Here is a 13,077-nt window from a genome sequence, read left to right as displayed (position 1 = left end):
TTTTATGAAACCCGAATTGTATTGTATAAGCATGATAAGCAGTAACTTTATGCTGAGGAAATTAATTTCAGCTTGGGATATTCAAACTAATCAAACTTCAAATGTGTGAATATCTTAGGTAGATTAGGTATGGAAACAAATTCCCCAATACACAGGGTATTATAAAACAGTTATAAATCAAACCTGTATTCAGTGGTAAAACTTTATTTAATCAATGAGTCACAAAATTTTTAGTGACCATTCTGCTGACAATAACATCTGTTAAATCTTGATGTGTTGGTATGTCTTTCAACTTGTAAATACTCTTCAGATTCTTCGAGCATGTAAATCCTTTCAAGTCACTCATAGGCAACATTTCACCTTCAATTTGTGGTAAAATGTCTTTACTAGCATCTGATTGATCAGTGACTAAAAAACAAATTAACAGGTTTGGATCCTTCTCTATCCCAAACCTAGTCAGACTCTGAGTAATGTTCCTTGTCAGTGACAAATTGTACAATATTTCAGAAAATACTGTTTTAGTCACTAAGGCTCCTTGCTTTTCAGATAAAACAGCCCTATTAGCTGCTACAGCTACCTGGAACGGCTCTATGATCAAATTAGGCTTTATGGCAGCACAGTTCCAAACACCCTGAATTATATTACTTCTAATAACCTCTAAATTTTGAATATTTTGGAATAGATACATCTTCAGTAAAGTATTTGTTTCTGGATCTAATTCAACAACATACGGCTTGGGCTCCATTTTTTATCTGGAATTAGAGACAAATATCACTTTGAATAATGTTCTTATAAAGCTTTTTTCCACACATGAAAGTGAAAATGCAGTAGACCAATAAGGATGCTGTTATTCTAACGTCAGAGGAAGTTTATTTACATTATGTTAGTTTTGTGATATCATTTATTTTCTATACTTATAAATGTGTAAGTATAAGTATACAGTTCGTTTATAGTTAGGATGACACTTGTATAGCATTGTATTAGATTAGACACTAAATTTGTAATAGCCACATTGAAGAAATACTTTATTCATCTTCAACCACATTAAAATATCACCGTATTTATAAGTTACTCTTTGAATATGACATACCAACAGGCGACAGGAGTTGATCTTATATCTTTATAAATCTTAATTAATATATCTTTTTAAATATTTTTACTAAAATTAGTTTATTAATTTATTTATTTAAAAACATACACACTATCATTACAGTTTACAACCAATTCGATACTGGTGTCCACAATACAAAAATAATAAAATTTAACTTAAATCCAACACAAAACAAAACTGGAAGTTAGGATTGCTTATTGTACCTTACTAAGTTATTGCACGTAACCACGTAACGCAGCAATATAAAAGTGCTTTACAGTTAAGTAGTATTCAATAAGCTATTTAAAGTTCAGTTGCAGCTCCATAATTATTTATTTCTAACTAGACAAATTATGATAAAAGCGAAGCAGGTTAGCAGGCAGACTACTGAGACTCAGCGGCATGCAGGTAGGTAGACAGCTGACTGACTACTTTTTTGACACTGACGCTAGCTTGACGTTAACTGGAAGCTTGCTACATACACTGTGGTCATGGAAAATGGGCTGCCGAGTGATTGCGAAGAACGTAAAAAAGGGTTCAAAATAATACTTTACATTATTTTTAAAGGGGTAGGGATTCGCGAATTCAAGCCAACACAACAAACAGCCACCTTTTTAGTTCTTGGTTTTGTTATTGACAGGTATGAGAAGTATGCTTGTATTGGAACGTAGGTTTGGAATATTTATTTTTCATGTTTGTGGCTGGCTTCTTTGTAATCAGTAGGTAATGTTTATCTAGCGATGATAAGATTATTCAAGTGTCAAACACAAGTTACATACACTCCGTATAATGTGATATAATTGCGTAGGTCTAGGTAGTAAGAAGATAACAGTCTAAAGGTTTGGTCGAGTATCGCCAATATAAAATGTTGATTCCAAGGCTGTATAAATTCAGTTCAATTATTAGGAATGGGTCGGTGCGTTTTTTAGCAACTCAGACACAGCAATGTAATGAGAATGTGAGTCCTGTGGTATACGAAAAGTTGTTAGGTACCGACAGAGGCATCGCGCTGTACGGACTCAACAGCCCCAAAGACCGCAACGCCCTGGGCTTTGACATGATTGAAGCTATGAGGGAAGTCAACCAGTTAATCAGAGAGGACACCAAAGTGTCAGTTGTTATACTGCACAGCATGGTGCCTGGCATATTCTGTGCAGGTAAGACACAAACTGCTTCTTTCAATTTATTGCCAGAAGTACAAACTATAACTATAAAACTATAAATCTTTATTTCTCTTCAATTACAGTATTAAGTCATTCAGAATTTATGTAAAATTCAATAATTTAAAATACTTTATGATGGCTTAAACCTGTCAAGATAATATTGTTTATCCATCAAATTTCAAGTGTGTATTTACATACAATGGATATGTTAATTTTAGATAGGCGAGTTGAATAATAATTCAGTAGTATTGTAAACCATGTAAACTTTATGTAATGCTTAGAAGGAAGGAGTCGTGGTGGCCTAGTGGGCAAAGAACCAACCTCTCGGGTATGAGGGCGCGGGTTCGATTCCACGTCAGGCAAGTACCAATGCAACTTTTCTAAGTTTGTATGTACTTTCTAAGTATATCTTAGACACCAATGACTGTGTTTCGGATGGCACGTTAAACTGTAGGTCCCGGCTGTCATTGAACATCCTTGGCAGTCGTTACGGGTAGTCAGAAGCCAGTAAGTCTGACACCAGTCTAACCAAGGGGTATCGGGTTGCCCGGGTAACTGGGTTGAGGAGGTCAGATAGGCAGTCGCTTCTTGTAAAGCACTGGTACTCAGCTGAATCCGGTTAGACTGGAAGCCGACCCCAACATAGTTGGGAAAAGGCTCGGAGGATGAGGATGATGATGATTAGAAGGAAGACAAAAATTACCATGTTGTATAGAGGACTTTACAATATAAAATTCCAAAACTGCCTGAAAGTCACACAATTATTAATTTTCAGGAGCAAACTTGAAAGAGCGCTTTAAGATGGCAGATGATGAAGTTGCAAACTTTGTCAAAGGCCTTAGAGGTACATTTATAGAGATAGAAGATTTGCCAATGCCAACAATAGCAGCTATAGAGGGTGTGGCAGTTGGCGGAGGTCTAGAGCTGGCCCTAGCATGTGACATAAGAGTAGTGTCCGAAACAGCAAAGTTGGGACTTGTAGAGACAGGACGTGGTCTCATCCCAGGTGCTGGAGGCACCCAAAGACTGCCAAGAGCCGTCAATATCAATATTGCTAAAGAACTAATATATACTTCAAGAATTGTGAGTGGAAATGAAGCTAAAGAGTTAGGTGAGTATTATTTGTTACATCACTGACACAAGATCCTCCCTTACTTTTACTACTAGATTTTCACAATGTACTGTACTTGTTTACAGGATTGGTTAACCATGCAGTTCCTCAAAACAACTCAAAGAATGCAGCTCTAGAAAAGGCTCTGTCCCTAGCACGGGAGATTGCACTCAATGCACCTATTGCCTTGCGTTGTGCCAAGCAAGCTATCAATGAGGGCATACAGCTCAGCATCAAGGACGGCTATGAAGTGGAGCAGAAGTGTTATGAGATAAACATTCCTACTAAAGACAGACAGGAGGGCATGATTTCTTTTATGGAGAAGAGAAAACCCATCTATGAAGGCCACTAAAGCTCATTAATTAGAATAGGTGAAAGCATATCTGATTTATAAATAAGTGTTATTTCATTTTATAAATGATGATTTTTACAACAGAGCATATTTTTGTAAGACTATTTTAATATGCAAAGCATTGATATATCTTTTTATAATTTACATTACTTATTAAATTGTTGAAAATTAATATCTTATATTTTATTACACTATACTATACCCAATATTGAAAGATTGGGAAATAGAGGGCTAGTTTTTATGTTATTTAATTATGGTTGATTATTATCTCTTCTATTTATTATTATTATTTATTTATGAAATTAAATTTTCATTCATCATTTACTATACAGAATACCCTATCACACTTTTATCTAGAAGGTTATCAGTTGCAATAACTGAACAACATTACAGTGTTATGCCCTCTGTTTGCATAAATAGTTAAACATTGATTAAATAAAAGAAATATTGATTTAATAGTCATTTACAATATAATACAGTTTTGAGAAGTTTTAAACATTCAAACATTTTACTATTTGTTCTTTGGTGTCCTCGGGAGAGATCACTTTGTGCCCGATTGTCCTAGAGTCATTGTAGATCTCATAGTCATTACCACCTGGCATAGTTTTATCTCCAAAGAAATGAATTTCTTCAAAGTTTTGATCTGCAACATGTTTGAGACAGTAGGTCTTATCCCACCCAGTGGGGAATACATCAACACTGATCTGCCCACCAAGAGCAAATGTTAAACCAGAATCCTTAAACTCACTTTTTAATGCATCTACAAACTGTTGTCTTATTGAATGTACAGAGTCATATTTTACAAAGTCATCTCTCTCTGCCTGGCTGCAGGACCGCCCCACTGGGCAGATGTTGATCATACTAGATCGAAACTCTACGAAATTGCCCCTCTTAGATGGTAATTCAATCTTGGACATATAGCCTAGTGAAAAATTTATAACTCTCTGTAACAACTTCTCCCCTAGATGGCCGAGAATACTTTCCGAACTGATCAGCTTGCCGCCGCGATACTGCACGACACCATTTTCACAGAATACATAATCGAACTTCGCAGCGACTTCAGCTCCATCCATCTGTTCAGCTATTTTGACATAATCGGATCCACTAACGAGCCCTACGGCTACTTTAGATTTCACCTTCTCCAATAAGAAATTCTTTAATTCTTCCGAGATCACCTGTCGCGGCTTGGTGAGGGTGCCGTCTACATCAAATAGATACAATATCGACTTCCGGCTAGCCATGATTTTCAATTATTGGCTGAATTAGTTAGCAAGTTCTTCTGGTCAATTTAAATTTTGGAGGCAAAGTGAGGCTTGTCGTGAACTCGTTAAGTAGGGCACCGCACCGGCGACCGCAAAGCGCCAACACTTCACTGAGTGGGACACGTCAAATATCTGTCTCAAGCGGCTTGTTTGTTATCAGCCGGCCGATCAACATGGCGTGCGCCCTGGGCTCTGTTTACACACCGTTATTGTGGCTCTTTGTCACTCAAAACGTATTATCAGATAAGTCTGCTACATCGGCAAATGTTCTTATACTGTTCGGTGAGTACTTCAAGTCCATATTATTGATAATTCTTGTCAACATTCCATTGGCTGACAGAATATTTACGTCATACGTTATTTGGCTACGTGTCCACTAAACTGTTGATAAATACAAATTATATGAGTTGCTAATACTGTAATAAAGCAATGCATGATAATTTATGTTTAATTATTTTAAAGATATAATATTTTATTTGTACTCATAGTGTTGTCCCATGACAGTCCCATGCACAGAGTACATTTTATATAGGGTATAGAGTCGTCACTCAAGTCATTTTGCGAAATGTATAGAGTATAGCGCCATCTGGTGCTTTGTGCAAGCTACTTTCGCTTGCCGCCGGGCTTCTTCGTGGCGATTTTTTATTTAATTTTATTGAGAATTTTATTTAGGAAATTAAAATAAAACAAAGTAAATAATACAAAAATCTATTTTATTTTTTTTAATCGTTTTGTACAATAAGCAAGTGCTAATTTTTGGACAATATCATTTTCTTCAAAATCAGTTCTGGACCCCGTTAATAATTTATTTGTGTTTTTGCACCAGTGATATACAAATAAATTGAGTACAAGTTGCTCAATTTTTAAAATAACTTCACTTTTATGTTTCTGGCATTTTATAAAGCTATAGTCAATAACTATTGATAATATAGTTTTGATGTATTGCATTATATTGTCGATAATCGGTTTTTTTCTTAGTATCCTCATGACCACATCTTGAATGTTAGAAAAACACTTTATTAATGGAAGTGATGGATATGTGAGGCAAGTTTTATTATGAGAATATTCCCTTTCCTGAATTGAACTATTAATTGTGTCTTTATTATGTAATGATTCTTTGCACAAACTGCACTTTATTTTTAACTTGCGCAGCACATATCCAGTAATGTAATCAATTTGTGATCTTATTTTTGGATCACTCCTTTTAATTTCTACATCTTTGAAGATGTGGTCACTATCTACGTCATCAAATTCGACTTCTGTTGTACAATCTGACCTCTCATTTGTCTTAAAAAACATGTTCTTTAATGATTTAAATATAATGCAGGAATCAACTTCACAATTTGACCCTGGTGAATGTACACTGCTCATATTGTTAATTAGCAGTGAGGCAAAAGCTGATTCAAAGGAAGCGCAAGAAGGAGAAATATTGCGGCACCCATGGCTTCTTATGCTTCCGAAAAAGTTTTCTAATGGGTCTTGGTTGAAGTGGCGCATCCAAAGAGAGGTCAGATTGTATTTTTTTTGTAATACATCTACAAGATATTCTATATTATCAATAGTGTGTAACCAGTTTTTAACTGAGGGTACAGTAACTGATTTTCCATTTTGTTTTTGGAACCTCATAGTACTCAAAACCGGCTTAGCCTGGGACCAAATTTTTTTATGGCTTGAACTTGGTGATACTGGGCCCAGCAGTAGTTTTCGTCCTCTCTTTTTAAAGTTGTCAAAACTACCATTCACTGAGTCAAACAACTCATCAAAGAACTTGAGCAGTGCAGCTGTGTCCTCACATTCTTGAGGAAGTACTCCATCACCTGAAATAACATGGTTGTCATTATATTGACTGCTCACAGCTTCATATGTATATACAGAGGGTCTTTACATATAAAATTGGTGTTTTAGAAAATGGGTTACCTTAAATAAACTGAACATGATTGGATCAGGAAATCAGATTAGATAACCACAAAATTTAAGTTATATCTTATTAAATATTTAATTGTCGATTCTAATATTATTAAAAGGAAAGATTTGATTGTATGTTTGGATTGAATAGGACCTGAAACTGCTTGACCGATTTTAAAAATTATTTCACTGTTGCATTAGGTTAGTATATTCATTATCCCCGGTGAATATAAGTTATATTTTATCCAGGTACTGAAAGAAGTTTCTCAGGACGCGGGTGACACCGCGGGAAGCAGCTAGTATATGATAAATACATAAAGAAAATATATTATACTCACGAGTTAATGTCCCTAAGTGACCAGCTACAGTCCGGCTGAATATTTGAGTAGCACATTTCACCTTCATTTTGGAGATTTTTTGTGGTCCCATGTCTTTAGTTTGATTTGTTTGTGTCATGGTTTGAGGGTTTTTGAAATTTTTTCTGCCACCGGGTGGCGCCACGTATGCGTCTGGTCCAAACAGCTGTCAAATAGTATGGAATTGTAGGTGCCGAACTTATTGTTCTGTTATATTGGAAGTGTTATTGATTTTATTATGGACTACGGTCAGAATAAGGTTTCCGAACTAAAAATTGAGCTAAGAGAGAAGGTGCAAAAGTCACTGGTACTAAGGAAAAGCTTGTTGAAAAATTTGTTAACACAATATGATTTAGTTTTTTTTATTTACTCAACCGCAATAGTAAAACAATAATGCAGTGCTTTAATTATAAAATAAAAAAAAACACTAAAATCGTTCACTATTCATAGTAAAGATAAGCACTTTGACAGTTATTGGACCTGACGACTCGGTGCTGCCACCTCGTGGATTGCCATTTTCGAAAACCCTCATTATTAGAGGCTGTGGTTATCATGGGCCCACAGAGTACTTTCTATCTATCATAGAGTAGAGGGTTGTTTCTTTGAAATGAAAGGAGATGGCCAAATTTTCATAGTAAAAAAACCCAGAATCGACAGCAACGAAATGGGTACCAATGGGTTCATTATGATAGACCTTTGATGGTGCCAAAAATTCCAGCCTGATATCCATGGGGTATAGGAGCTATATCATATTTTCGCAAAAATAGGTTATGTTGGATTTATGTTGATTTTAGAGATTATTTACATAAAGGACCATAAAAAATAAAGTATATTAACGTTATACATGCCAATAGTAATTTCACCATAGTTACAGAGTTTGCCTGGTTATTAAAAGGTCTTGAGTATGACCCCCACCACCCATTGCACTATTGACATGAACCACTCCAGATACGATTATGTACCGACCTTACCTACTTGAAGAGGTTTCCCTATTGTATGTAACATTCTGAACTGGCAAAGGTTAATAAAAAAAAATTAAAAAAATGTCACTTTTTTTTAGCTTTTTAGTCACTATTCGCATTAGTGAAAAGTTCTCATCAATACGAATAATATAAGCCCAAACACGAGGTAGTTGATATTTACCATTGCCGAGTTCCCTTGACCTTCTCTCTTCTCCATCATCAGGTCAGCTCTAAACCTTCACTCTTGTATAGTGCTAACAGACATACACGTGAGTGTAAAGTTTTTACCCTATGCACAACTTCTAATGAACAGCAATCAGAAAAGTTAAGCTTTTTATGTACTAAAATCGTCATCGAAAAAACCTTGTAAAAAGAGAACCCCATGGTTTTTAGATAATATGAAATACTTTTTGTAATCTACAAATTATACTGAATCCAACCATACATACGAAGTTTCTGTCGACTCTGGGTTTTTTTTTGGCCATCTCCTTTATTTATTTGTTAGGCTTCCAGTCTAACCGGATGTAATGAAATGAAATGAAATTTACGAAACTAACTATACTTTATTTATGAAACTTTTTTATCCTTTTCTGTCATTTAATAATGAATCATTTTGTCTGCAAATGATTAACTATTGCAATATGATTGTAGAGCAAACTACCGTATAGACCTAAATCACCAAAATAGCAGACCAATCGCAAACCAATCGAATGTCGTTTTAATACGATTGGTCTTTTATTAGTAGCAGAATGCCCGATATGGTTAAAACTACTATTGCAATCTTATTGCGATTCAATTTCTATTTGGTTTTGACATTATTAACTTAGGAGAATCGGGCCCCTGGTGATAGACGGACGGACGGACTAAGTTAATAATGTCAAAATCGAATAGAAATCGAATCGCAATATGATCGTAATAGCATTTTTAACCATATCGGGCATTCTGCTACTAATAAAAGACCAATCGTATTCGATTGACATTTGATTGGTGTGCGATTGGTCTGCTATTTTGATGATTTTGGTCTATACGTTAGTTTGCTGTAGGTACAATCATTTTGCAATCGTAAATCATTTGCAGACAAAATGATTCATTATTGAATGACAGAAAAGGATAAAAACGTTTATTTCAAAGAAAAAAATAGCGGAATGCCACATACGCTTCAATCGTAATCGAGTTGGGATTGGATCTCAGTCGAATCGAGTCGAACGTCAATCGAAGGTCGCTTAAGAAAAATTAGGAGAATCGGGCCCCAGGTTTCAGGGCACAGTGGACATGCGATTAGGTGGGACATCGTCTGCACCGCAGCCCCGCACTCGCACCCAAGGTCCGCCCCACGATGACACGTCAGAGAATTCCTTAATATATAGGTAGCATATACAAATACCTAAGGTAAAATTGTATATACTGGCCCGGGTGACTGGTTAGAGGAGGTCAAATAGGCAGTCGCTCCTTGTACCGGTACCTATCGGCCGGTCGGACCCCAACATGGTTGACGTGTAGTAAAATAAATTTCAAAATCATTTCAGTAGATCTAGGGATTTTCCTAGGAATCGACACAACACACGAACTTTACAACAATTTTTCAGCGGACGACGGCGGATTCGAGCTCGGCTCGTACATGAACAAGATATGCCAGACCCCGAACATCGACGCGCTCGCCAAGCGTGGCCTGCTGTTCAACAATGCCTTCACTTCAGTCAGCAGTTGCTCGCCAAGGTAGGTACTTTTTGTCTGAGCTGACAAACTTATATTACCTAGGTACCTTGCTTATTTACAGAGTCAGGTATAGTTATCGGCACGGATAATGAGCTCTCGGCGGAAGAGTGGTGATTGCTTTGCGCACCGTACACTTATGGCAATAAATCAATAACTCACTTCTGCGCAGGTGAAGGTCAGGGCTCAATATCCTTGCCAATGATTATATTACGTACTAAGTACGTTTGATACATACTCGTATGTATATTTATTGTTGTTATGGGGACACTTTCGACATAAATACCTAGGTACCTATCGCAGATTGTCACGATACAAAGAGAACTAGGATAGTTACACCATTTCTCGTACACAATTATTTGGTTTATTACTAGCTGTTCCCCATATTTTCACCTGCGTTCCGAGTTAACCTCTACGTTTTACTGATGTTTCTTACCTATTCATCTGTATTTTACTAACCTACTGTTGTTTCTTAAAACTCCGTTTGATAGATTTCGTGCATGCATCAGCATTTTCACGTTGATATGTGAATTACAGCCGCGCGGCGCTGCTGACGGGCACGCCGAGCCACCAGAACGGCATGTACGGCCTGCACCGCACCGTGCACCACTTCAACTCCTTCGACACCGTCGCCAGCCTGCCCAACCTGCTGCGCGAGCACAACGTCATGACTGGTCAGACATTCGTTACCTACAACAATGTACTTAGCAATGCTTAGTCGTGTTAAAAAAATGCGGTTACCTGTCAGGTATCATCGGCAAGAAGGACGTGGGCCCGGCGGCGCAGTACAAGTTCGACTACGAGCAGACGGAGGAGAACAACCACGTGAACCAGGTGGGGCGCAACATCACGCACATCAAGCTGCTCAGTCGCGAGTTCCTCGCCGCGGCTAACCGGGACAATAAGTAAGGATACCATACTTTATTGTTGTGTGATGGGAGCTTACACGAATTCAACTGAAAACTGTTCCAGACCATTCCTCCTGTACGTGAGCTTCCACGACCCGCACCGGTGCGGTCACACCGACCCTCAGTTCGGTCCGTTCTGCGAGAGGTTCGGTTCCGGCGAGGAGGGCATGGGGCTCATCCCCGACTGGCATCCCATATACTACCAGTGGCAGCAAGTGGAACTACCTTACTTTGTGCAGGTAATTAGCGAATAAACACGATGGTAACATGAGAATATTTAAGTAAGAAAACGGCTAATATTGTTTTATACGTGTTCAGGATACTGAAGCAGCTAGAAGGGATATCGCAGCGCAATACACGACCATGTCGCGTCTTGATCAAGGTATGGCAATGGTTATTGTGACATGCCAAACCTAAAGTAGGTAGATATTCAATGGAAAATTAACTAATAATTATTTCCAGGCGTGGGGCTGGTACTTAAAGAATTAGAGGCAGCAGGGCATTTGGACGACACCCTGGTCATATACACATCTGACAACGGCATCCCTTTCCCGTCGGGCCGCACTAACTTCTATGACCCGGGACTCCGCGAACCGATGATCATCGCGTCGCCGAAGCCTGACGCGAGGAGGAATGAAGCATCCTACGCCATGGTCAGCCTGCTCGACGTCATGCCTACTGTACTTGACTGGTTTAAAATTCCATTTGGAGAAGAAAGCAACGATATAACACAATCGGATAAACCAAAAAGCTTGCTTCCTATTTTACAAAAAGGTAACTATTGGGGATAAAAATTTGACACATTGAAGTCTTTTAAAATAACTTAACCGGTTTCCGCTTTGCTTTTGCTTATTCCAGAACCACCGTACTCAGAAGAAGACGCAGTGTTCGCGTCTCAAACTCACCACGAGGTCACAATGTACTACCCGATGAGAGCGGTGCGCACGCGCCGGTACAAACTCATACACAACCTCAACTTTGGGATGCCCTTCCCCATCGACCAGGATTTATATGTCTCGCCCACGTTCCAGGTACCTACGTCCCTTAGTGAAGTTATATCCGCAGTAATGTATATATTTGTAACATCACTGCTGCAACACTGATTACAATTTTCAACATCAATTTTGTTTATAACCTCAGGACCTGCTGAACCGTACGCGCAGCAAGCGGTCGTTACCGTGGTACAAGACTCTGGAACAGTACTACTACCGGCCGCAGTGGGAGCTGTACGACATCCGCGCCGACCCCGGCGAGACTAGAAACTTGCACGGTAACGCTTTGCTTTTTTTTTCTTTGTTTTTGTATAACAAGTCGGAAAGGTGAGTCGAGTGAGAGAGTGAGTGCGTCCTTGTGCAGGCAAGCCGTCGCTGGCGGGCGTGGAGGCGGCGCTGGCGGCGCGGCTGGCGCGCTGGCAGCGCGACTCGGCCGACCCCTGGCGCTGCGCCCCGCAAGCCGTGCTGGAGCCGGGCGCCGGCGCCGCCGAGTGCCGCGACCTCGACAACGGCCTGGCGCGACATCTGCGGTAACTACTCGCGCTACAACCGGCTGTTAGTAGTCATCAAATACAGTTATAGCAAGACTACTTCATTTGAAATGTCGTAATAAAGACTGTAATTTACAGAATACTGTGAGCAGCTCTCTATTTAACGTGTTAATGTTACCTTAGTCATCAGTTGTTAATGCCTAGACTGCCTCTTGCTTGCCGAATGTATCAAATACAACCTCATAGAACTGTTAGAAAGAATGAGAAGAACAATATATTCTATATTTAAGAGATTTGTTGTCTGTTTGAGTATTTAATTCACTCATAATTATGTACTAGTACAATTTTACATAAATAGACTTTATTTATCCTCTATACAAAATGTTTACTTGGTTGGTGCTAATTATAATAATAGTGCATATCACAAAATGTTACAATTTAAATACTTTAAGATTTAAACTAAATAAAATCATAATACTTATATAATTTTATTTTGTTTCAAATTTAATTATACTTAAGTCATAATTTTAATACATTATGTTAACAATGAATCATGGTATCTTCATAATAACATGAATCAGGTGGATAATACTTTTGGTAATGGTAACTATAAAACTGATAGTTGATAAGATTCAACCGTATTGCTTTAGTGATGAGAATGATCAACGGCCAGTGTTGACATCTAACAATAATGTTGGTACACAATCATATAACAGGCTTTCGGCTGCCTACACTCTACACTAGATTTGATTTTTCAGTCAATTGGTTTATC

At 38.2% G+C, this 13,077-nt stretch overlaps 4 protein-coding genes across 5 annotated transcripts; 2 read left to right on the top strand and 2 right to left on the bottom strand.

Moving 5' to 3' along the window:
- Positions 1–188: 188 nt before the first annotated feature.
- LOC110381464 (EKC/KEOPS complex subunit Tprkb) lies at positions 189–1,526 on the bottom strand. 2 transcript variants are annotated; one of them, XM_021341807.3, is made up of 2 exons: positions 1,315–1,526; positions 189–752 (listed from the first exon to the last, which is right to left on the bottom strand). In XM_021341807.3, the coding sequence occupies exon 2, from the start codon at positions 743–745 to the stop codon at positions 212–214; it is 534 nt and encodes a 177-aa protein (XP_021197482.3). In that variant the 5' UTR covers positions 746–752; positions 1,315–1,526; the 3' UTR covers positions 189–211. The 2 variants fall into 2 exon arrangements, with proteins under 2 accessions (XP_021197482.3, XP_021197481.3); XM_021341806.3 differs by having other exon boundaries at positions 1,320–1,523.
- A 106-nt stretch (positions 1,527–1,632) lies between these two features.
- LOC110381461 (enoyl-CoA hydratase domain-containing protein 2, mitochondrial) lies at positions 1,633–3,888 on the top strand. The gene is made up of 3 exons (XM_021341804.3): positions 1,633–2,247; positions 3,029–3,364; positions 3,451–3,888. The coding sequence occupies exons 1-3, from the start codon at positions 1,956–1,958 to the stop codon at positions 3,714–3,716; spliced, it is 894 nt and encodes a 297-aa protein (XP_021197479.1). The 5' UTR covers positions 1,633–1,955; the 3' UTR covers positions 3,717–3,888.
- Positions 3,889–4,152: 264 nt separating this feature from the next.
- LOC110381462 (phosphomannomutase) lies at positions 4,153–4,957 on the bottom strand. The gene has a single exon (XM_021341805.3). It carries the CDS (start codon positions 4,955–4,957, stop codon positions 4,208–4,210), a length of 750 nt encoding a protein of 249 aa, XP_021197480.1. The 3' UTR covers positions 4,153–4,207.
- Positions 4,958–5,124: 167 nt separating this feature from the next.
- Positions 5,125–12,791, top strand: LOC110381460 (N-sulphoglucosamine sulphohydrolase). The gene is made up of 10 exons (XM_064039518.1): positions 5,125–5,260; positions 9,788–9,917; positions 10,452–10,588; positions 10,663–10,819; positions 10,887–11,061; positions 11,141–11,204; positions 11,285–11,596; positions 11,681–11,853; positions 11,963–12,092; positions 12,179–12,791. The coding sequence occupies exons 1-10, from the start codon at positions 5,152–5,154 to the stop codon at positions 12,346–12,348; spliced, it is 1,557 nt and encodes a 518-aa protein (XP_063895588.1). The 5' UTR covers positions 5,125–5,151; the 3' UTR covers positions 12,349–12,791.
- The last annotated feature ends 286 nt before the right edge of the window (positions 12,792–13,077 follow it).

The sequence above is a fragment of the Helicoverpa armigera genome, chromosome 2, assembly GCF_030705265.1.
Source record: "Helicoverpa armigera isolate CAAS_96S chromosome 2, ASM3070526v1, whole genome shotgun sequence".
NCBI classification, from domain to species: Eukaryota; Metazoa; Arthropoda; class Insecta; order Lepidoptera; family Noctuidae; genus Helicoverpa; species Helicoverpa armigera.
Note: the sequence above shows the minus strand (reverse complement) of the source record. Positions and strands in the feature narration are given on the sequence as shown.

Bases quoted from the DNA above. Each gene is read 5' to 3' on its own strand.
- LOC110381460 (XM_064039518.1), top strand. From the start codon at position 5,152: ATGGCGTGCGCCCTGGGCTCTGTTTACACACCGTTATTGTGGCTCTTT. The intron at 9,918-10,451 runs GTAGGTACTTTT...TGTGAATTACAG, and splicing joins GTCAGCAGTTGCTCGCCAAG to CCGCGCGGCGCTGCTGACGG. The intron at 11,205-11,284 runs GTATGGCAATGG...AATTATTTCCAG, and splicing joins CATGTCGCGTCTTGATCAAG to GCGTGGGGCTGGTACTTAAA.
- LOC110381464 (XM_021341807.3), bottom strand. From the start codon at position 745: ATGGAGCCCAAGCCGTATGTTGTTGAATTAGATCCAGAAACAAATACT.
- LOC110381461 (XM_021341804.3), top strand. From the start codon at position 1,956: ATGTTGATTCCAAGGCTGTATAAATTCAGTTCAATTATTAGGAATGGG. The intron at 2,248-3,028 runs GTAAGACACAAA...ATTAATTTTCAG, and splicing joins GCCTGGCATATTCTGTGCAG to GAGCAAACTTGAAAGAGCGC. The intron at 3,365-3,450 runs GTGAGTATTATT...ACTTGTTTACAG, and splicing joins AAATGAAGCTAAAGAGTTAG to GATTGGTTAACCATGCAGTT.
- LOC110381462 (XM_021341805.3), bottom strand. From the start codon at position 4,957: ATGGCTAGCCGGAAGTCGATATTGTATCTATTTGATGTAGACGGCACC.